Here is a 23047-nt window from a genome sequence, read left to right as displayed (position 1 = left end):
CTTCGAGTATTTGTTTTTACTTTTAGCTTCAGATGAAACATGACTTTCAGATTTTGATTACTGATGCAGAAATGAATGAATTGATAAACTAAGCACACAGTGACACAAACTTCATTTGGAAAATTTATTTCCTGAAACTAAAAATAAACAAAGATGGCTGACATTCAATTCAATTCAGTTTTATTTATATAGTGTCAAATTACAACAACAGTCGCCTCAAGTGTCACGGGTGCAGGAGAAAGAGGACCCCAAAATGCGGCGCTCTGGCCAAAAAGTGTGCGTTTCCAAAGGTAGTGCCAAAAAACAGTGAAAGGTGCTAATCCAAAGGTGCTCCTCCTTAATCCCCAAGTGCAGCTTCGTCCGTGCAATTCCGTGTCTGAATGGTGCTTCCTGATTCTCCTCTCCGTGCCAATCTCCTGGGAGAGGTTGAAACCAAACACACAATCAGCGGGCTTCAAAACCAACAATCCACTTTCACCTAAAGTAACTAACGCTACCGGCTTGGAGTAAGCATTTGACGTTGACTGTCATCGTGCATCTTCCTTAAAGATGGAGGCTTAGTCCATCGTGGGCGATCGTGGCTCAAAGAGTTGGCAGTTCGTCTTGTAACCGGAAGGTTGCCGGTTCGAGCCCCGGCTCGGACAGTCTCGGTCGTTGTGTCCTTGGGCAAGACACTTCACCTACCGCCTACTGGTGATGGCCAGAGGGGCCGATGGCGCGATATGGCAGCCTCGCTTCTGTCAGTCTGCCCCAGGGCAGCTGTGGCTACAACTGTAGCTTGCCTAAGAAAGCTCTCCGCAAAGCCAGAACATCTTACTATTCATCACTGATTGAAGAAAATAAGAACAACCCCAGGTTTCTCTTCAGCTCTGTAGCCAGGCTGACAAACAGTCAGAGCTCTGTTGAGCCAACCATCCCTTTAACGTTAACTAGTAATGACTTCATGAACTTCTTCACAAATAACATTTTTATCATTAGAGAAAAAATTACCAATAATCATCCCACAGATGTAATATTATCTACAGCTACTCTTAGTACCATTGATGTTAAGTTAGACTCTTTTCCTCCAATTGATCTTTCTGAGTTAACTTCAATAATTACTTCCTCCAAACCATCAACGTGTCTTTTAGACCCCATTCCTACAAAACTGCTCAAATAAGTCCTGCCATTAATTAATGCTTCAATCTTAAATATGATCAACCTATCTCTAATGATCGGCTATGTACCACAGGCCTTCAAGCTAGCTGTATTTAAACCTTTACTCAAAAAACATCTCTAGACCCAGCAGTCTCAGCTAATTATAGGCCAATGGTAAATGGCCTGTATTTATATAGCGCTTTTCTAGTCCCTAAGGACCCCAAAGCGCTTTACACATCCAGTCATCCATCCATTCACACACACATTCACACACTGGTGATGGCAGCTACATTGTAGCCACAGCCGCCCTGGGGCGCACTGACAGAGGCGAGGCTGCCAGACACTGGCGCCACCGGGCCCTCTGACCACCACCAGTAGGCGGTAGGTGACGTGTCTTGCCCAAGGACACAACGACCGAGACTGTCCAAGCCGGGGCTCGAACTGGCAACCTTCTGATTACAAGACGAACTGCCAACTCTTGAGCCACGATCTCCAACCTTCCTTTCATATCAAACATCCTTGAAAGAGTAGTTGTCAAACAGCTAACTGATCATCTGCAGAGGAATGGCTTATTTGAAGCAATTAGAACATGCTGTAGGTATTACAGGTACTGTGCTGCAGTGGTTTGTATCATATCTATCTAATAGACTCCAGTTTGTGCATGTAAATGGAGAGTCCTCTTCACACACTGAGGTTAATTATGGAGTTCCACAGGGTTCAGTGCTAGGACCAATTCTGTTTACATTATACATGCTTCCCTTAGGCAGCATCATTAGAAGACATAGCATACATTTACACTTCTATGCAGATGACACCCAGCTCTATCTGTCCATGAAGCCAGATAATGAGTTACACTGCAGGAATGTCTTAAAGACATAAAGACCTGGATGGCCGCTAACTTTCTGCTTCTTAATTCAGATCAAACTGAGGTTATTGTACTCGGCCCTGAAAAGCCTAGAAATATGGTATCTAACCAGATTCTTACTCTGGATGGCATTACCTTGGCCTCCAGTAACACTGTGAGGAACCTTGGAGTCATGTTTGACCAGGACATGTCCTTCAACGCACATATTAAACAAATATGTAAGACTGCTTTCTTCCATTTGTGCAACATCTCTAAAGTTAGAAATATCCTGTCTCAGAGTGATGCTGAAAAACTAGTTCATGCATTTATTACTTCCAGGCTGGACGACTGTAATTCATTATTATCAGGAAGTCCAAAAAACTCACTGAAAAGCCTTCAGTTAATCCAAAATGCTGCAGCAAGAGTCCTGACAGGGACTAGAAAGAGAGAGCAGATTTCTCCTGTTTTGGCTTCCTGTTAAATCCAGAATTCAAAATCCTGCTCCTCACATACAAGGTCTTAAATAATCAGGCCCCATCTGATCTTAATGGCCTTGTAGTACCATATCACCCTATTAGAGCACTTCGCTCTCGCTCTGCAGGCCTACTTGTTGTTCCTAGAGTATTTAAAAGTAGAATGGGAGGCAGAGCCTTCAGTTTTCAGGCCCCTTTTCTGTGGAACCAGCTTCCAGTTTGGATTCAGGAGACAGACACTATCTCTACTTTAAGATTAGGCTTCAAACTTTCCTTTTTGCTAAAGCATATAGTTAGGGCTGGACCAGGTGACCCTGAATCCTCCCTTAGTTATGCTGCAATAGACGTAGGCTGCTGGGGGATTCCCATGATGCACTGAGTTTTTCCTTTCCAGTCACCTTTCTCACTCACTATGTGTTAACAGACCTCTCTGCATTGAATCATATCTGTTATTAACCTCTGTCTCTCTTCCACAGCATGTCTTTATCCTGTCTTCCTTTTCTCACCCCAACCAATCACAGCAGATGGCCCCGCCCCTCCCTGAGCCTGGTTTTGCTGGAGGTTTCTTCCTGTTAAAAGGGAGTTGTTTTTTTCGCCGCCATGTGCGTATGTAAACAAAGGCACTGCGCATGCGCGTTTTACTCATATTCTATCGCCATATTTCATTTTCTTATCGTTGCCCAACATTACACCGGTATCACCGTGAACGGTATGATATGGCCCAGCACTGTCACCAAGTAGAAAACCAGCGGAGTGATACACCTCCTGTTGTCAGGCCTGCAGGTTTATCCCTGTGCTGTTCTCCTGTCTTGTGGTGGACAAACAATTTCTTTTTACTGTCACACATAATTTGTGGGGCATCTTATTGCGACACCTGATTTTAGTTTGAGTAATATTTTTAAATGGTTGTACAAAATAAAAATAAAAAAACGGCAGGTGTATTGGCTGCATTTTTTAGATAAATAGTTGTATATGTTTACAAAATGTGTGCATAAGTTTTCAAAATGTACAATTTATATTTACATTTCAAGTTATAAGAATAATTTACTCAACATGTCTGTTTTTTTGTTTACAGTAAAAAAGATACTACTAGGATTTGAAGTTTGTGTGATTTCAGATCAGTTGTGTTAACACAGTATGTCAATGAAAAAACAACTAAATTCAGACACGTGAGGTCAAGCTGAAAAGAATGATACCAAACAAAGAGGGGAAAAAATAAAATGGCACAATTTGAAGGTGAAATACAAACGTGAAATCAAAAGAAGTCAAAAATGACCGGTTATATTTTGGGCCTCAGAGGGTTAATCCAACAAATCATGAAAAATTAGGTTTAGATTTTTGTGCATGACAGTGCAGATTTCTGACATTTTGTGTAATTTAAGCTGTAACGATTTTACCTTTTTTTCTAACAATAAACAGTGAAACTTAAGTTAGACTTGTGTTGGTAAATGAACCGCCCCATGTGGTGTAGCTTTCTGGATCGTATACTTACAGCGTTACATCTTTATTTATTATCCAGGCTATACAGTACATAACATCACATGTTTTATGTCACTAAAGTGTTTAATTATGGGGGCTACAGAAAATAATTAAGTTATGGACTATATTTCTATGAAAAACGTGTATACTTACTGCATTTGAATCATTTTAACCATATGTAACCACCTGCATGTGTGTTTGAAAAAAAGGGCTTTGATTTTGCCACCCTCATGCCACCCTAAGAAAATTTCTCTAGATCCGCCCTTGGTCCAGTGGGTCAAATCGAATCCTTTGCGGACCAATTCTGGCCCCCAGCATTGTCTGTTTGGCACACTGCCCTATGATAATACAGAGAAAACCCAATAATCAAATGGCAACCTTTGATCAAGCCCTTGGCAACAGTGGGAAGGAAAAACTCCCTTTTAACAGGAAGAAAATTGTATAATCCGAACAGGGAGCTGGTTCCATAGAAGAGCGGCTTGATCAATGTCCCAGGACCACAGATCGCTGCTGTTACAGCACGAAAGTGGGGGTCTTCCTGCTGGCCAGCACACAGTCTGCTTTAACATCACGCTGGAGCTACCTGTGCACACCTGTCAGAGTCACTCCTCTCTGATCTTCTACACTTTCTTCCCACCTCGAGGTGGCTGCTGCTGTTAATTTAATTGATTTAGTTAGAGCCAAATTGCAATAACACATCAGAAGAACAAGCTGGAGAAGATTTCTGGTTTGGTTTGTTAAAAAAAAAATTGTCATTATGCTTTCTAAGGTTTAATATTCAATCACAATGAGAGGGGATTAACAGCTAAGGAGTTTCAAAAACAACTTATTCAGGGAAAAAAAAACCCAAAAACAAAACAGAACACAGCCAGAGATTGAAGAGTCCATTCAGTTTCAGGAAAGTCACTAAAACCGGTAAAACTGAAGCAAATCTGTCCAGAGGGGCCGATGGCGCGATATGGCAGCCTCGCTTCTGTCAGTCTGCTCCAGGGCAGCTGTGGCTACAAGTGTAGCTGCCTCCACCAGTGTATGAATGGGAGAGTGAATGAATAGTGGCATTGTAAAGCGCTTTGGGTGCCTTGAAAAGCGCTATATAAATCCAATCCATTATTAAATCTGCAGTTTGTCTGAGAGGAATTAAAAGTAAAAAGTACGTTTTAATTCATTTAAAACAGTCATATTTGCACAAAGAATTAATACACTTTCTTTAGTTTTGATAGAGAGCGTTAATGTCAGCTGTCCGGGAGGTATTCACAGAGCTCAGGAGTCTGATTTTAAACTTTGATACTCGGCAGCTTCTTCTTTCGGACTTTTACTTTGAAGAGGACATCGTGCAACATCACTTCCCGTGGAGCGAATTTAACCCGGAAGAGGGCGAAGTCTCCTGAGTTGGGAGTTGGCTGGAACCGGAATCCAGACTCAGCGCGACCAGAACCCTAGACCAGAAATCGAGACCACCACCCAAACAGGGAGCACGAGGACCGACACGACACTCGAGTCCGCGGAGGCTGAGACGGAGCGCGATTCACAGTTCGTCAAACTTCACGGAGAGTGAGGCATTAGCCGCCAACAGCTAACAGTTAGCTGACCGGGAAGTGAGTGCAGCGGAAGAAGGGCGCGAGCTACAGGTGTGACTGTTTCCAAGGATTCGGACAGGTAAGTGGGGGACACACGGGTAAAGCCGAGCACACTTGAGCTGAGCTAACGAACTAGCCGCTAACAGGGCGGTGTCCGCAGCTAGCTTCCGGCGCTAACGTGCTAACACGGAACAAACAGTGGCGCACACAAGAGGAAGTCAGGTGTGAAAAACGTGCTTCCGATAAAGTCGGTAATAATCGATGAGGTATGGATAAACGACCTGAGCACGTGAGAGGTGCGCGGGCACAGGGAGGGACTAAAGTTTGAGTTTTATTCAGACCAACTTTATTTTAAAAAGCCAATCATAGGGGTAGAGAACTAGAACCGCCCCCTGAACGTGTCTCTTCAGGTCAAAGCTTCAACTCTGACCTACACTTCCGATTTGATCAATTTAAGCAGTGGTCAAAAATACGGGTGATGACCCTGTACATTAATCACACTTGGAGGATGGGTCATTGCTCAGGCCCAGCAGTGTGTGGAAATCAGATTATTAAGAATAATCAGAGTACTCTAAGAATCTCTGAGCTGAGCTCAAGTGTAGCAGTCGTTCTTACAGCCTTCAGCTTGGCGGTGTTGGGAATCAAGAGGCTGATGCAGCACAAGAAAGAGCCACTGGTGCTCAGGTGGAACAGCGGCTACCCATCTCAGCGGATTTGTGTCAGCTGACTGCGAGGAAAATTCCCCGAGATCAACTCGTTGCTGACACCCAATCCAAATATCGGGTCCTCCCAGAGGACGCTGTTCTGTGGAGATGATCTAAAGCAGAGATTGCTCTGCCCTCTTCGTTCATCTCAGGAGCGCGAAACCCATGTTTCTCTATGGGCTGCAGGATGCCACTGGGATCTGACAGCAGAAATAACCACGCCGCCTTCTGTCTGAGCTAAGCTGTTATACTAGGGCTGTTCGATATATCGATATATATCGGATGACAATATAAAAACGTCTATCGTTTCATTTTACGCAATCGTTTGTTTTGTGGTGTTGCGAGCCCCAGCTCGGACAGTCTCGGTCGTTGTGTCCTTGGGCAAGACACTTCACCTACCGCCTACTGGTGGTGGTCAGAGGGCCCGGTGGCGCGATATGGCAGCCTCGCCTCTGTCAGTCTGTCCCAGGGCAGCTGTGGCTGCAACTGTAGCTGCCTCCACCAGTGTATGAATGTGAGAGTGAATGAATAGTGGTATTGTAAAGTGCTTTGAATCCCGAAAAAGCGCTATATAAATGCAATCCATTATTATTATTATTATTGTTGTTGTTGTTGTTATCGGGACGATAGATGTCTTATATCGGGATATGAGAGTTTGGTCATATCACACAGCCCTATGTTATGCTATGTCCCATCCATGTTACCATTGGCTGTCAGAACTTGACAGTCATGTCGCTTCAGAGTTGACGCGTTCCAGGAAAAGCAGGTTTTGGTTCTTCATGAGTTCGAGCCATTCACGTATCACCAGCAACACACCATATCACTAATCTTTCTTACACATTCGAGAACCGCCTGATCACTGCTTTCCGTACGGCTTGGTCACTCAAAAATACACACGTTGGTTTAATGCAACTCAGTTTTATTTATATAGCGCCAAATCACAAGAACAGTTGCCCCAAGGTGCCATATATGGTAAAGGCCCTTCAATAATGCGAGGAAAACAGAGAAAGCCCAAACAATTATATGAGCAAGGGCTTTGGTGATGGTGGGAAGGAAAAACTCCCTTTTAACAGGAAGAAACCTCTGGCAGAATCAGGCTCAAGTATGCTCTCTCTTTCTAGTCCCTGTCAGGACTCTTGCTGCAGCATTTTGGATTAGCTGAAGGCTTTTCAGGGAGTTTTTAGGACTTCCTGATAATAATGAATTACAGTCGTCCAGCCTGGAAGTAATAAATGCATGAACTAGTTTTTCAGCGTCACTCTGAGACAGGATATTTCTAATTTTAGAGATGTTGCACAAATGGAAGAAAGCAGTCTTACATATTTGTTTAATATGTGCGTTGAAGGACATGTCCTGGTCAAAAATGACTCCAAGGTTCCTCACAGCGTTACTGGAGGCCAAGGTAATGCCATCCAGAGTAAGAATCTGGTTAGATACCATATTTCTAGGCTTTTCAGGGCCGAGTACAATAACCTCAGTTTGATCTGAATTAAGAAGCAGAAAGTTAGCGGCCATCCAGGTCTTTATGTCTTTAAGTCATTCCTGCAGTGTAACTCATTGGTGTGTGTTATCTGGCTTCATGCACAGATAGAGCTGGGTGTCATCTGCATAGCAGTGTAAATGTATGCTATGTCTTCTAATGATGCTGCCTAAGGGAAGCATGTATAATGTAAACAGAATTGGTCCTAGCACTGAACCCTGTGGAACTCCATAATTAACCTCAGTGTGTGAAGAGGACTCTCCATTTACATGCACAAACTGGAGTCTATTAGATAGATATGATACAAACCACTGTAATACCTACAGCATGTTCTAATCGCTCTAATAGGATATTATGGTCGACAGTATCGAACGCTGCACTGAGGTCTAGCAGGACCTCTGTGAGATGAGTCAATAAGAAGATAATTTGTAACTAGGGGTGGGCGGTAGAATCGATATAAATTTGGCCAACAGTAGAGATTTTGACTATACCGCTCTACTGCGATAGCGCATGTTGATGGTGTCATCATCAAGCTTGGTGGGTTCTTTTACATTTGAGAGAAGCTAACTGAGTCTAATAACAGATTAAATGCCATGTTGAGGCTGTCATTTTTAGCATCTACATGGATGTTAAAATCACCCACAATAATTATTTTATCTGAGCTCAGAACTAAATCAGATAAAAAGTCTGAGAAATCAGACAGAAACTCTGTGTAAGGCCCAGGTGGACGATAGATGATAACAAGTAAGACTGGTCTCTAGGGCTGCCATGATTAGTCGACTAGTCACGATTACGTCGACTATCGACGCGTCGACTATTAAATCAGTCGTCGACGATTTTGATAGTCGACTAATCGTGACTAGTCGACTAATCGTGACTAGTCACGATTAGTCGACTAGTCACGATTAGTCGACTATCAAAATCGTCGACGACTGATTTAATAGTCGACGCGTCGTTTGAAGCTTTGTAAGATCACAAAAGACGCAGGAATAAGTAGCAGGATTTAAGAGTGTAATAACGGACTGAAACAGGAGATGGCAGCACTGCATGTACAAGGATGCCAGCTGCCGTTAAACCCCGAAGAAGAAGAAGCTGTGTCCCAGAATTCATAGCGCCCAGCTCAGTTTCCAACAATGGTGGCAGCTAGTTAGTTTTAATGTTACTCTTATTATTCTTTCTGGGTCACAAAATAAACGTTTAACATATTTTCAGGTGAGAATGTAGCTGTGTAAACCTCAAATATCTGCTCAGTTTATCAAGACACCACATATTTTCAAAAGCGCTCCGACCTTTTCGGAGACGTCTGTTACCCATTAGCTCGATAGCGAGCCGGGGGCTAGGCTCACTAGAGCTGTGAGAACACCGGACTCCCGGCTAATCGTTTTCAAACCCACCGCCGTCTTTCGCTACTCAGGTTAAACATGATATATGAGTCACTTAGATAACTTAAAAATGTTATTGTTTGGCTTTTTTCAGTATTTTATTTGTTCCTGAGTAAATCGGTTTGGCTGAGATTAAAGTTATAGTTTTTACACAGCTGAATAAACGTCAAGCAGACAGCTGATTATCAGAAGTGTGAGATGCTCGAGAATATGTTATTTTATATTTTAGATAGCAAGGAGTTTATTAAACTCCACTGAAACAATCTGCAAACTTCATTAAAATTTAATAAACTATCATCTTGTCTTTATTTTTAGTTAGCACAGACCTTAAACACTTAAAGCTGTAAGCTAATGATAGTTCTATAAGAGCAGATGCTCCTGGTGCAATAAGCTGTACGTTTTACGCCCAATGGATGATGATCTGAGTCCACTCTGAACCCCCCTGATGACATGCAGCTCTATTTGTCACTGAGCCTCAGCAGCTGGATACTCTAACCCGGGTTAGTGACTGGCGCTGCGACATTTGTTTTAAAGGCCACTAACACAGAGCTCTTCCTGAAATGGCTCAGGTTTGGCTTCTTTCTTTCCAGCTGTTGAGCTCAGTGTTTGAATTCTTGCCTCAATGTTCGATTTTTCTCTGAGCTTCGACTGACGTGTAAATTCTGCCTTATTCTTGTTTTTCTTTTCAGGATCATTTCTAAACGGAGACATTTGGTCTGCGTTTGTGTTTACGTTATTGTAAAGTCGTGTTTACTGGCGTGGACAAGTCCGGACCGCTAACAGGTTGTAGAAGTGAGCTCCCCTTGCCCCTTTTTTTTGGATTCATGTATTTACACACAGAGCTCTGAAAAGCTCCACGTTGTGTATCACACCGCGGCTTGCTGTGTTCGCTCCCCGGCTCAGTGATAGAGGGCCTCCCTCTGACCACAGCTGTAATTATTTCATTCTTACAAAACGTCATTTGAACGGACTTCCTGCTGATAGTTTATTTCAGAATAGGTATGTGCGGCGCTCTGTTTTACTGTGAAAAGTGTGTAATAAACTTTTTCTGTGCAGTAGAAGAAGAAAAGATGAGTGGCGGCATGAACAGCATCGAGGCAGTGAAGAAAAAGATCAAAGTCCTGCAGGAGCAGGCCGAGGAGGCCGATGAGCGGGCAGAGCGACTGCAGAGGGAGGTGGAGAAGGAGAAGAGGACCCGGGAGGAGGTACGGCACACGCACCCGAACGATGTCCTTAAGTCACAGGCGATGACATCACGTATTTCACAGCTGTTTCCTGTCAGATGGCACGAGGCTGCGCTCCCACAGTCCTGTACTGCTGTGCATTTGTCATTGTGGGTTTAACCCTTTAAAACCGGTCGGAGTGGGCACGCTCTGTTTTGCGTAACTATTTTTAAATCTCTGTAGAACTGGAACCATGTAAGCTAGCGCAAAAAATTTTTGCGTATGAAACCGGAGGAGTTGTACTTGCATCTTATGCCATCAGCTTGCCCTAGGTCACGGTTTCCTTCCACATAACGCTTTGAAAAAACTGCATAAAAAGCACTTGCAGCAACAAAAACATAATGTTCCAGAAACACGCTTTCAGCTGTTCAAAACACTTCCTACGTTGGAATAGACGTCAGCGCGAACAATCGCATGTCCGCCATTACCTGGCCGAGACTGGAAGTGATGTCATTTTCGTGGAAAATGTCGGTTTTTTTAGCTTCAGGGCCTTATAAGCCTATACTGGTGTTTTTAAAAGTCATATTTAGTGTTATGCTTTTCTGAATAGTTTCTGGGATGCTTACAACTCAAACTGCACTGCTGGAAATAGTTTGTTTTGATGCACATGCTGAATCTTTTGCAAATTTGCATTATAATATTTATTTTTGTTTTTCCTGCAGTATATAACAATTATAAAAATTTCTCTAACTAGAAATATATGTAAAAAAATCAAAAACAATTTTCAATTTTCTTGTTCATTGCACTTTTTTGCAATTTATGTAGTTACTATGGACTTAATGCATACATGTTATTAAAATCTGGGCTATAACTGTTGTATTGATGTATAGCAACTTGAAATGTTCCCAAAAATGGCTCCACAGCCTGTAAAAATATAAAGATAAGCTCTGGCGGACTTGGTTCTGTGGTAAGGCTTATGTGGCACTGCATTTACCTGCCGTCAGACAGGAAGTGATGCCATTACTCGCAATCAGACTTCAGTCACAAAACAGGAAGTGTGCCTGATGCGGCTGGCTCTGATTGGTGTACAGCCTGAAGTTTAGAGCGAACTCGGCGTGTTTGAAGCAGGGCGAGATCAGGCGAGCTGTGTAGTTCCAGCAGGGCTGCAGCAGAGGGCGCTCACCTTTTCTAAGTTTGTGGGCTCGCTGACACAGTCGCCTGAGTTTTTGTGAATATTTGGTCCAGCCACTTGGTTGGCTCAGCATGGTGCTGTTTTTACTCTGATTGGCTGTTTAAGCTGTCCGTGACAACATGCTGATCGTGTTTGATGATGCTGGAGGAGAATGCGTTAACCCGGCGGCCAGCGTGAACAGGAAGTGATGAAGCTCGATGAACACGTTCCTGTTGCTTCTTTAAACACAGATATATTTCACCTCTGTAATATTCTGGATGTTTATAACTGAGCTCTTATGTTTGTAAACATTTACAAATATCCTGTTTTTGTTTTTTTGTGATTAATATTTTATTGTGCTTTGAGAACACTACAGTCCACTGCAGAGACAGATTACATCACATAAAAAAAAAAGCATCAGCATAGCAGCAGAACAGTAGAGAATACAAAACCAAAATGAGGGGGACAAACAAAGCAAGAGATAAACAAACAAAAACAGCCAGCCTTTGACTATGTGGGTCTTACTGCATGCCACACCCTGACATCCCTGAGGGTGCTTCGTCAGAATGTCAATGTCAGTCCCACTCCAAGTTCTAGTCTGTTCGTTTTATTCTGGACAGATATGGATCCCACTTCAGATGGAAACTCTCCACTTTATTCAGAAGCCTGTATGACAGTTGTCCAAGTGCAGCAAGTCTCCCTAGTTGAATATGCCATACAGAGACAGGTGGGGTGGAAGGGGCCTTCCACTGGGAAATAATGAGTTTACGCCCCAGCATCAATGCAGTCTGTACCCACAGCAGCCTTAGGCGGAGCATATTTAAGGAGTGATGGGTCCCCCAAAACAAATAGTCTTGGTGAAAAAGGAATATCCCATCGTATGGTTGATTTGATAAAGTCATGTATCTCAGTCCAAAAGATTTGGGTTTTAGGACAGCTCCAAAATCATATGGGTCAATGTGCCTACCCCAGTCTGACATCTGCATGAGGTTCGCCCTATACAGTCTGTGTGGCGACCAGTAAATTCGGTGTAGTAATTTAAATTGGATTAGTGTCCTTCTAAGTTCCCTGGACACCTTTTTACTATTCTGCAAAATTGCAGTCCATTCCTGATCTGTAAAAGCCACACCAAGGTCAGATTCCCAAGCTAACTGGAGGGCGGGTAGCCCTTTACTCGTGCCCTTAACAAGCATTGAGTAATATTTAGAGACTTCACGACCTCCCCCAAAGATTTTTTTTGATGTAGCTGAGATATTCAATAGTTGGAGGTGGTGTTTAGGGGGAACCAAAAGTTTTGAGCAATAAGTGCCGGAGCTGCAAGTACCTCCAAAACTGACTCTGTGGCAACCAAAACTGCTTTAAGGTCGTTGAAGGACTTGAGAATACTCCCCTGATACAGGTCTCCGAGAACAAGTATCCCAGTCTGGACCCACAGTCTCCAGAAAAACGGAAACTTATTAATGCAGAGTTTGGGATTGAGCCATATGGAAGCCTCAGTGTGAAGGTGGGAGTTAAAATTTAATAGCAAGGCCACCTTCTTCCAGACCGTCTGCAGAACCGGAAGAATGGGGTGGGTTTGTATATCTGGTGGGAGCTTGGTGGTTAAAATGTGCATCAGAGGGAGTGGTGAGCACAAAGTACTCTCCAGACTAAACCATGGGGGGGCTCGTTCTGGAGGGAGGGCCAGTGAACCATGTGTCTCAGACTGAAAGCATAATGGTAAAACAGTAAATCTGGGACCCCCAGGTCTCCCGACTCCACTGGCTGCTGTAGCTTTTTAAGCTTTATTCTAGGGCGTCTGTTGTTCCGTATGAATTGGTTGCACAATCTGTCAAATTGATGAAAATATTTTGATGGGATTTTTAGCGGGAGTGTTTGTAGTAGGTAATTAAATTTTGGAGCACAATTCATTTTGATGATGTTAACTTTACCCCAAAGGGTGAGGAACAAAGGGGACCATCTAATTATGTCGGTTCTGAACTTGTCCAATAGAGCTTCAAAATTAGCCTGAACTATGTTGTATAACAAACGGGGGAATGTAATGCCCAAGTATTTAATACCAGTCTGAGGCCAGCTGAAATCCCCCGGCTGGAACAGGGTTTTGGGGCAGAAGGCTGTCAGAGGGAGCGCTTCAGACTTTGACCAATTTAGTCTATATCCTGATATATTAGAGAACCGGTTAATAATTCTTAAGAGAGCAGGTAGAGAGCGTTCTGGCTGCGATATTAGGACCAGGCCGTCATCAGCATAGAGCATCAACTTGTGATTATTATTGTGGACCTGGATACCTGGAGAATCAGGGTCTCTACGTATTGTTGCTGCCAGAGGCAGCTAGAGCTAAAGCTAGAGCAAAAAGCAAAGGACTCAGTGGGCAGTCCTGTCTTGTACCTCCGTGGAGGTCGAAGGACTGTGATACAATACGGTTCGTTAGTATTGATGCTCTTGGATTGTTGTAGAGAAGTTTGACCCACCTTATGAATTTTGGGCAAAAGCCAAATGCTTCCATTACACAAAATAGAAGTATTTTACTATTTTTAGTATTTTAGTATTTATTTATTTATTGTCATTGTCAAGAACAATGAAATTGCGTTTGGGGCTTCCATACAACCCAAAAAAAAGAAGAAAATAATAAATACCCCTTAAAACCCAAGTGTACATATTTAACCCAGTGTGACTCCAATGCAATAAGACAATCCTTAGCAATAATGTTCGTAGAAATTCAGACAAAGACCTGAGAAACATGACAAAATACAACAATGCAACCCATTCAATATTATTGTACTGTGAGATATGATATCAGATATGATAGTTATCTATTTAAGAAAGAGGGGGGGGGGGCAGGAGGGGGAAGAGAATAAAGATATGATGCACCAATGCAGACCAGTTCATTGCTATTAAGAAGTTGGATATGGTTATTGTCCGTGAGAGGGGGGCAGAGGAAAACGCCACTCCACCCTGTCGAATGCTTTCTCTGCATCCAGGGAGAGGGCTATAGCTGGAGAAAAGTCCCCCGTAGAGGATTTATCCTGGGTTGCCCACATAATATCAATTAGGCGTCTAATATTATCGGCAGAGCTGTGGTCCAAATAAAACCAACTTGGTCGGGGTGTATTAAGTAAGTCATGACCTCATCTAATCTGGTTGCTAGTACCTTAGCTAAAATTTTGCAATTGCAATTGATCAAGCTTATTGGTCTGTAACTCTTACAGTCAAGCGGGTCTTTGTTTTTCTTTAGGACAAGCGAAATAAGTGCCTCTGACAGTGTTGGTGGCAGGCTGCCCTTATCCAGGGCCTCCTCAAACATTTGCAGGAGTAAAGGGAAGAGCTCATCTGCAAAGTTCCTGTAAAACTCGGCTGTAAACCCATCCAACCCAGGGTCCTTGTCAATTGGAAGGTTTTTGATTACCCTTAAGATCTCTTCCTTTGAAATTGGGGCGTCCAGGGAGTCCACCTGTGTCCTAGAGAGAGTTGGGAGGTTGAGGGGGGAGAGAAAACTGTTAATTTCCTGAGAGTTTGCTTGTATTTCTGAGTAAGGCAAGGCAAGGCAAATTTATTTGTATAGCACAATTCAACAACAAGGTGATTCAAAGTGCTTTACAGAGACATTAGAAACAAAAACAAATAAAAAGCACGATTTAAAATTGATTAAAACAAACAAACAAACTAAACACACACATTTCACACCTGTTCGCGCGATCTGAACCCTTATCGTAAGGGGAGCTACCAGTCCTTCTGTGGACGAGCTACTTTCTATTTTAAATTCCCTGAATTTAAAATACTCTCTAGACCCAGTTGGGGAGCTAGAGTAGAGGAGTAGAGTTGCATATAGAAATCTCTGAAGGCTTCATTCACTTCAGAGGGTTTTGACACCATAGTGCCATCCTGTGCTCTAACTGCTGCTATGATAGTCTGAGCTTCTTTTTGTTTAATATATCTTGCAAGTAGTTTGCCAGGTTTATCTCCATCCATTTCTGCCCGAAATAGAGAAAACTCCATTTTCTGAGTCAAAATTGAGTTAAACTCATATTTAAGTCTAGTTAGGTGGGTCAGATTTGCCGAGCTCATGTCTGCCTTAAAAGCGGCTTCAGCTATGGCAATCTTCCTCTCCAGGTCTATCTGCTTGGTCAGAGCAGTTCTCTTCTTATATGAGGCATGCTGGATGATGAACCCTCTAATAAAGGCTTTCAAAGCTTCCCATGCTACACCTGCACTGGGAGCTGTAGAGAAGTTAATTTCTATATAAGAATTGATCTGCTCTCTTAAGGAGTGGAAAAAGTTGGGATCATGTAAAAGGCTTGAGTTTAGCCTCCATCTGGGAGACTTGGGGGGGCTACCAAATGAGCTCAGAGGCGTGGTCAGAAACGCGTATTCTACCAATAGAGCAGAACATTGCTGAGGGCATGATAGAATTTGACACAAGAAAATAATCTATTCTTGACAGAGTGTTGTGGGGGGCAGAATAAAAGGTGTAATCTCTGGTGGATGGGTTGAATACTCTCCATACGTCCACCAAACCCAAGGTCCTACACATTTTTATAGCGACCGACGCTGATCTAGAGTGTCGCTGTGAGGGAGTGCTTCGATCCAGTATATCATCCATGACCAAATTGAAGTCCCCTGCTATCAGGATTGGGTAGTCGCCCATATCACAAATTTTGCATTCCAAGTTTCCAAAAACGGTGGGGTCGTTGATGTTTGGTGCATAGATATTGCTTAAAATCATCCTATGGCCTTGAATCTCAGCCAAGAGTATCAATGTCCGCCCATCTTCATCCTTAACCATCGGGGAGCATTTAAACTGTAACTGCTTATGAATTAAAATTGCGACACCCCTACTCTGACTGCTGCCACACGAAAAGAATACCTGACCAACCCAATCACGGCAAAGTTTATCTGACTCTTGGGGAGACAAGTGAAGAAAGACAATGTCAACTTTTTTTGATTTGATAAATGTCATGATTTCTTTTTTTTGATTGGATGGTTAAGGCCCTTTACATTCCAGGTCATTAAAGTAAGGGCCCTTTGTGGCTTATTCGCCATCATGCAATACGTGTCGGACATATAACCGTGGGGTAACTTATTATTAGAACCAGGAGTTCAGTACTGAGTGGACAATATTTGGAAGGCTGGCTGTAAGAAAAATTGGGGGGTGGAAGTAAATAAAAATACCAACTGATAAACATTTAAACAGATACGTCTGGGGCAACCGAGAACACTAGTCACCCTCAGGTGGGCTATGAGCCCCAGAAAGCAAAACATAAACTTTATGGTCCGTGACTCTAACCAGTCGAACAGTCATAAACAGGACCTGTCGCCAGCAGCATATTAAATCAATGTAATATGAGGAAAACAGTCATTCCGGGACTTAGCTAGCTGAACAAACTGAAAAGGGCTTCATAACAACTGAAAAACTTACAGGAATTTAATAGTCTTAGTGAGCTTCGTATCCTCAGAAGCAGCACAACTGAATAACTCAAATAAAACTGCGAAGCCCTATAATATTGAAACTAAACAGTTAGGAGGTGCAAAGTATATCGTGTATAGCATGTTAATTAAAGCTAGGGCAAGAAAAAAAAAGGAAAAGAAAAAGGGTAGTGTTTAAATCCAAGCCCTGACTGTAAATATCTCCCTTAAAGTAAAGACAGAATGTAGTCCTGGGCTTTTTTTTTTTTTTTTGTGTCGGTAAACTCACGTGTGCCCTTTTTCAGCACCAGCACCGCTGGGAACAGTAGGGAGAACTTTATCTTCCTTTGGTGCAGCAGCCGTTTACAGGGATTAAATGCCGCTCGTTTGTCCGTGACAAGTGCACTCACTCCAAGAACCGTATAATTATAAATATGAGCGTGGTGAAAGTTGGGCAGCATGCTAACGTCTTTTGTCCACTCTGTGTGCTCGTAAGGGTCTAACCCTTTCACTCCTTTGATTTTTTTTTTTTCCTCATATCTTTTCTTTGCCCTTTTGTCGAGTCTGTCTTTGTACGGACCGGCATTGTTCTCCTTCGTTTTGTACATACCTTTTTTGGGCGGCAAAGAAAAACCAAGAAGGTATTGGAACCGGAGAATGAACGTTTTGCGGTGCTGCAAATGCTTGCATGTGATGCGGTACTTGGATTGTTTTGCCACGAGTTCCCAGCATGCAATGTGCGAAAGTCGCGTGGTCTGTCAATCTCTATTCAAGCTGCCATCTTGACCGCCTACGTCACCGGACTCCACAAATATCCTGTTATTTATCTTACTGTTGTTGTGCTGCAGCGACATCATTTCCTCCGATTATCAAAGTGTTGTGAAAATGCCTATGATTGATAGGTGCGTTGACTCACGCACATCTGGAGGTGGCTCACATGTGGTTCCTCCCTCACAGTGTGCACAGCCTCATTTCTACCTGTTACAGTAAATATCCAGTACCCTTCCTGTCAGCGGAGTGTGTACTCTGAGTACTGCAGTACAGTGTGTGTGTGTGTGTGTGTGTGTGTGTGTGTGTGTGTGTGTGTGTGTGTATCAGGGCGTGACGCGCTGATAAACGGCAGCATGAAGCTGCTGATAACACACACTTGGCTGTGTGACCTGATGCGTACAGGAAACCTGACCCGTTTCACTTCCTGTTACCTCCAGATTAAAGGTGCTGGATTAAAAAGGCCGCAGTCTGCTTGTGCGTTCTGCTGCTGAAACTCGACTTTAAGCAGAATTAAAGTCGAGTTTCATAATTTAAGAGTAAATAGACAAACTACAGTTAAGCTTTGTTTTTGTTTGTGAATCATGAAATCAGAAACATTATTTATAAAACAGATGATTCCTGTGTCATTTCCTGTTTGTGCTCCTGAACCAGAGCAAGCTTGTTATTACTACAATAACAATGTTTCATAACTAGTAAAAACACATTTTTAGCTTTAAGTATTTCATGTGCAGCTGTCACTGTGTGTGCGCGCACCTGTGTGTGTGAAAAGGAATTTTATTGTGAAAGGAAGGAACAGGATGGGGAATGACCGGATGTTTGCGCCCCTGGGGGGTTAGAGGTCGATGTGTCAGCTGACCTGTGTCTGTCTCCCCGCAGGCGGAGGCCGAGGTCACGTCTCTCGGTCGACGTCTGCAGCTCAGCGAGGAGAACCTGGACCGCACTCAGGAGAGACTCGCCGCCGCGCTGCACAAGCTGGACGAGGTTGAGAAGGTAGCCGACGAGAGCGAGAGGTCAGAGGGCGCTTGTATTCCACAAATACTGCAAAGTACTACAGCTTGTAATAATACACAGTAATACTGTGGCAGTACTATGAGAAGCACTGCAGGATTTGTAGGATTTGTTTGTAGCTGTTTTACACAGCAGCAGTGCTGAGAAGGTCAAAGGTTAAATGTGATCACATAACTTTGTCCACAATCAGGGGGATGAAGGTGATTGAGAACAGAGCTCTGAAGGACGAGGAGAAGATGGAGCTGCTGGAGGTGCAGCTGAGGGAGGCCAAAACCATCGCTGAGGAGGCAGACCGCAAGTATGAGGAGGTACTGCACACGCTGCTACTGGCATTACCACATAGTTAGAGCAGGGTGATATGACCCAAAATATTTATCACGATATACATCTGAAAATCTGCGATAACGATATAATTGACGATATAATTGACACGAGACAAAATACTTTACAACTCCACAACTTTATTAGTGCAAAAAAAACATCAAAGTATTTTCACTGAAACAAGCAGCTGTTTTATCTGCATTAAAGTTATATAAAATGTAACAGTGCAAATGCAAACTCCTCGCTGACAGTTTAACCAAAAGGCATTTCCAGTGGAAACTGGCCGACATATCCTCAGCATAACCATGTATAACATCCACAACACTTAAAAAGAGGTCATACACACACAGTACGGTAACATTATGCTGAAGCACAGTACGTATCACTCCGCGAGGCTCCGCCTACGACAGCCGTAATGCTCCGACAATCCATCAAGCGGTGCGGCTTTGTAGCTCAGCAAAGTCGTACTGAAACATCTGACAGATTTTCGAGCGCCGTGCACATAAAATCGTTTTGAGGTCAGTAAACACAACCAGAGTTCATACATAAGGCACACGGGATTATAAGGGGCTCTGTCGACTTTCAGACAAATCAAAGGATGATTTTAAGTGCGCCGTATTTTCCAAACAACGCGGTAATAACGACGGCCCGCTAGCATGCGCTACCAAAAATAGTGCTTTGTTGTGTATCTGACGGACGAAAGCTAAACCAGTTCCACACCAGTGAAGCTGCAGCGTTTTTACAAACCAGTTCAGGTTCATTGTTTCATTCAACGATCCGCTTTCACTCTTCTCGTTCTGCGTCGCCGCCATGTGCGCATGTAAACAAAGGCACAGCGCATGCACGTTTTACCCATATTCTATCGCCATATTATACATCTATCGGTATTACCGTGAACGGTATGATATGACCCAGCCCTAGTAGTACATAGTGGTGTCGTACACAGGAATGCAGTGTGCTGTTTGATTGACAGGTGGCTCGTAAACTGGTGATGGTGGAAGGAGAGCTGGAGCGAGCTGAAGAACGAGCGGAGCAGGCCGAGAGGTTCTGCACGCACACACACACACACACACACACACACACACACTTTCAGAGCCACTTTATTAGGAACACCTCGGGGACCACACAGGTGAGTTTCGAGCGGGTAGGTGTTCCTAATGAAGTGGACATACCTGCCTCTGTAACAGCATGAAGCTGCTTTGACACACCTGGTAACTTTGACATCACATTGATGTGATGCCACACTGCTTCTGTAACAGCTCCGCCTCTTTCTCCCTGTCTGTTTCTACGGCAACTGTCTGCATGCCCTGCTACCTGCCTCCACCTGTCTCACAGTAAGGTTCGGAGGTTGGAGGAGCAGCTGAGGAGCTTCGATCATTCGCTGAAGAGTCTGCAGGCGTCCGAGGATAAGGTACTGAGGGTCACGTGACCTGGACCTGCTGACCGAGTGAAGCTCCTCCTCCTGACCTCCCACTGCCTCCATGATCTCTGACCTTTATCTGCTGCTTCAGCTCCTCCTCCTCACCCTCCTCCTCTTGTTGCTCTGCATGAATCTACCTGCAGGCTCAATGACACCTGACAGTGCGCGCGCACACACCTGATGACACACACACAAACTCATAGGGTGCTCAGGTGGTGTCGGGTTGATTAAAATCCTTCTAGAAGCAGTTCTCGTCACTCGGCAGCCATCTTGATAACAGGATGTCAAGCAGCAGGTGAGGTAGAAATGTAAATCAATGGCTTTGTTGGCATCCTCATGACTTGAAAACAAAGGGGCGGAGCCTACAGATCACATTTATGGTGTTCCACCTTGCACCTGTCTGCCTGGCGACAGAATACATCATCAGTTCCGTACCTGGCAATCTCTCAGAGCAGCACCTGTGCAGGTGTGCTGCTCCGTCTAAGTCTTGAGGCGGGAACATTAAAGATGGGGACCGTATGAACAGTTGGGTCAGGCTCATAACATTTCCAGGTTCTGCTGAGTGCATCCTGCTTTAGTCGGAAGGTACCGTAGTTGATACCTGACACCACCTGAGCCTACCTGCCCACATGCCTGTCTGACACACTGTGTCCTCTGATGTGACCTTTGACCTGCAGCAAGACCCGGGTGTTGGAGGAGGAGCTGAAAACTGTGTTCACAAGTGCAAAGTCTCTGGAGGCCCAAGCCGACAAGGTAGGAGGAGGGGGTGGGGCTTCATGGCACAGGTAATTCTGCCGGGGAACGGAGCCGGTGCAGTCTCTGGAACCAGAAACGGTTCAGCCTCACACCTGTGTGCTCACCTGTGTGTACCTGCTCTCTGATTGGCTGCTGTCTCTGTGTGTCAGTACTCTCAGAAGGAGGACAGGTATGAGGAGGAGATCAAGAGTCTGCGCAACAGACTGAAGGAGGTGAGTGTCATGTTCACCTGTGACGTCACGACCTGTTGGAGAAACTCGATTTGTTTCTTCTTTTCACAATAAAAGCTGTCAGCTGCATGGAGGGAAGCATCTGAATAAAGTCAGCCAATCGTCGGTTTAAGGCTAAGTGTGTAATGTATTTTCAATTTTATAATTAAGGTCTGAGACTTTGTCTGAGGTCACGAATATTAACTCATTCACTGCCATTGACGTCTATAGCCGTCAATTGCAGTGAATGAGTCAATGGGTCTAACCCATTCACTGCCAATGGCTGGCAGTGAATGAGTTAAACAAGATTAATGTGACCATAAAGTGTGATGTTTTATTTTGAAAAAAACTAAACAAAAAATATCTTGAAAGGGTTTAAGAAAGTATAAAACCAGGACGTACGAGCGTTTTCAGTTTGACTATTTATCCTGCACAAAACAACAAACCAGAGCGACCAATCAGGGTTCTGCAACAGACCAGCTTTTCACATTCTCCCCCGTGTGTATTTCCCTTTTGTCATCCGACTTCCTGTGTTTCAGGCTGAGACCAGAGCTGAGTTTGCTGAGCGCTCGGTGGCCAAACTGGAGAAAACCATCGACGGTCTGGAAGGTGAGGCCCACGATCAATATTCATCACAGACAACAAGTGTTATTTGTCACATACACAGTACAACATGTGTCCGAGCTGCGGACAGCCTGCAGACTTAGCTGCGCCATTCCAGGTTTTAGCATGGTTTTCTAGCAGGACCCTTACTGAATACAGGGCGAACTTGCAACTCCCGCTCCAAAGGCATATAGTCTTACCACTACACTATCAGCTGCCAGCTGAGGTCACAAAGTAAAACTGTAAGACCTCAGAGACCAGCCTGTGATTGATGTGATTGGTCATTGACTGGTTGGCCCCTCCTCTCTGTGTTGCAGATGCTTTGACTTCTGCCAAGAACGCAAACCTGGAGCTCCAGGCGACCCTGAACCAGACCATGGAGGAGCTCAACTCCTGCTGAACCTCTGGCTCCGCCTTACCTGACGTGGATGTCAGGAAACTCTGTGGCCAAAATATTCCTCTTCCCTTTCTTCCTCTGGCTCAACCCCTTTTGTCACTGGCCCCTCCCCTTTTCTCTGCTTGCTGGAGGTCAAAAACTAGATCCTCTGATCCTGCTATGAGAGGAGTGTGGGAGATATTTCCTCTCCAATCTGGCTCCTCCCCTCACCTTTGGCCCCTCCCCCTCTTTTCTCACATTCCTACTTTGAACTTTTTCTGCACAGTTTGCTTTGCCTCCACCCCAGTCATGTTTTTGTAATAATGAGTGACTAACAGCCCCGCCCCTCGTTAACTAATGACTAATGGCGTGTTTGTCTTAACGGTTTGTTGTTCCTACTTTAGTTCACTTTGCCACAATAAATATTGATGACTGATTGATGAAAGCCAATCTTCTGTTAGCCAATTAATTATTGTTTTTGTCTTCTGGGGTGTGGCTTACTGGAGTGACCAATAACGGAGGCATTCAACTGCCAAATATGGTGAACAAAGGGGCCAATCACAAGCCAGACACGCCTCCTGTTTTCTTTGACCTTAGGACAGAATCAAAGTTAAGAAAAGTGATTACCTGGAGGCAGGTGCTGTCATCACTGATGATGTCACAGTTCATTGTAATAAATCGTGAAAGTGAAACAGGATTTTATAAAATAAAAGTACCGTATGTAGAACCAAACAGAGTCTGGGGGTTATTGATCGATCGACTCATTTTCC

General features: G+C 43.9%; 1 protein-coding gene and 1 long non-coding RNA gene across 5 annotated transcripts; one reads left to right on the top strand and one right to left on the bottom strand.

Moving 5' to 3' along the window:
* Positions 1-5274: 5274 nt before the first annotated feature.
* LOC113032670 (uncharacterized) lies at positions 5275-23009 on the top strand. 4 transcript variants are annotated; one of them, XM_026185696.2, is made up of 9 exons: positions 5275-5589; positions 10133-10281; positions 18461-18594; positions 18783-18900; positions 19887-19957; positions 21011-21086; positions 21239-21301; positions 21838-21907; positions 22219-23009. In XM_026185696.2, the coding sequence occupies exons 2-9, from the start codon at positions 10147-10149 to the stop codon at positions 22299-22301; spliced, it is 750 nt and encodes a 249-aa protein (XP_026041481.1). In that variant the 5' UTR covers positions 5275-5589; positions 10133-10146; the 3' UTR covers positions 22302-23009. The 4 variants fall into 4 exon arrangements, with proteins under 4 accessions (XP_026041481.1, XP_026041480.1, XP_080164331.1 ...); XM_026185695.2 differs by lacking the exon at positions 21011-21086 and adding an exon at positions 20249-20324; XM_080308205.1 differs by having other exon boundaries at positions 5281-5589; positions 10136-10281.
* On the bottom strand, positions 13942-17568 carry LOC145431888 (uncharacterized). The gene is made up of 2 exons (XR_013912201.1): positions 17424-17568; positions 13942-14868 (listed from the first exon to the last, which is right to left on the bottom strand). It is a non-coding gene; the product is annotated as an uncharacterized LOC145431888 (long non-coding RNA).
* Positions 23010-23047: the final 38 nt, after the last annotated feature.

This window comes from Astatotilapia calliptera, chromosome 11 (genome assembly GCF_964374335.1).
Source record: "Astatotilapia calliptera chromosome 11, fAstCal68.1, whole genome shotgun sequence".
Taxonomy (NCBI): domain Eukaryota; kingdom Metazoa; phylum Chordata; class Actinopteri; order Cichliformes; family Cichlidae; genus Astatotilapia; species Astatotilapia calliptera.
This window is presented reverse-complemented; position numbering and strand designations above follow the sequence as displayed.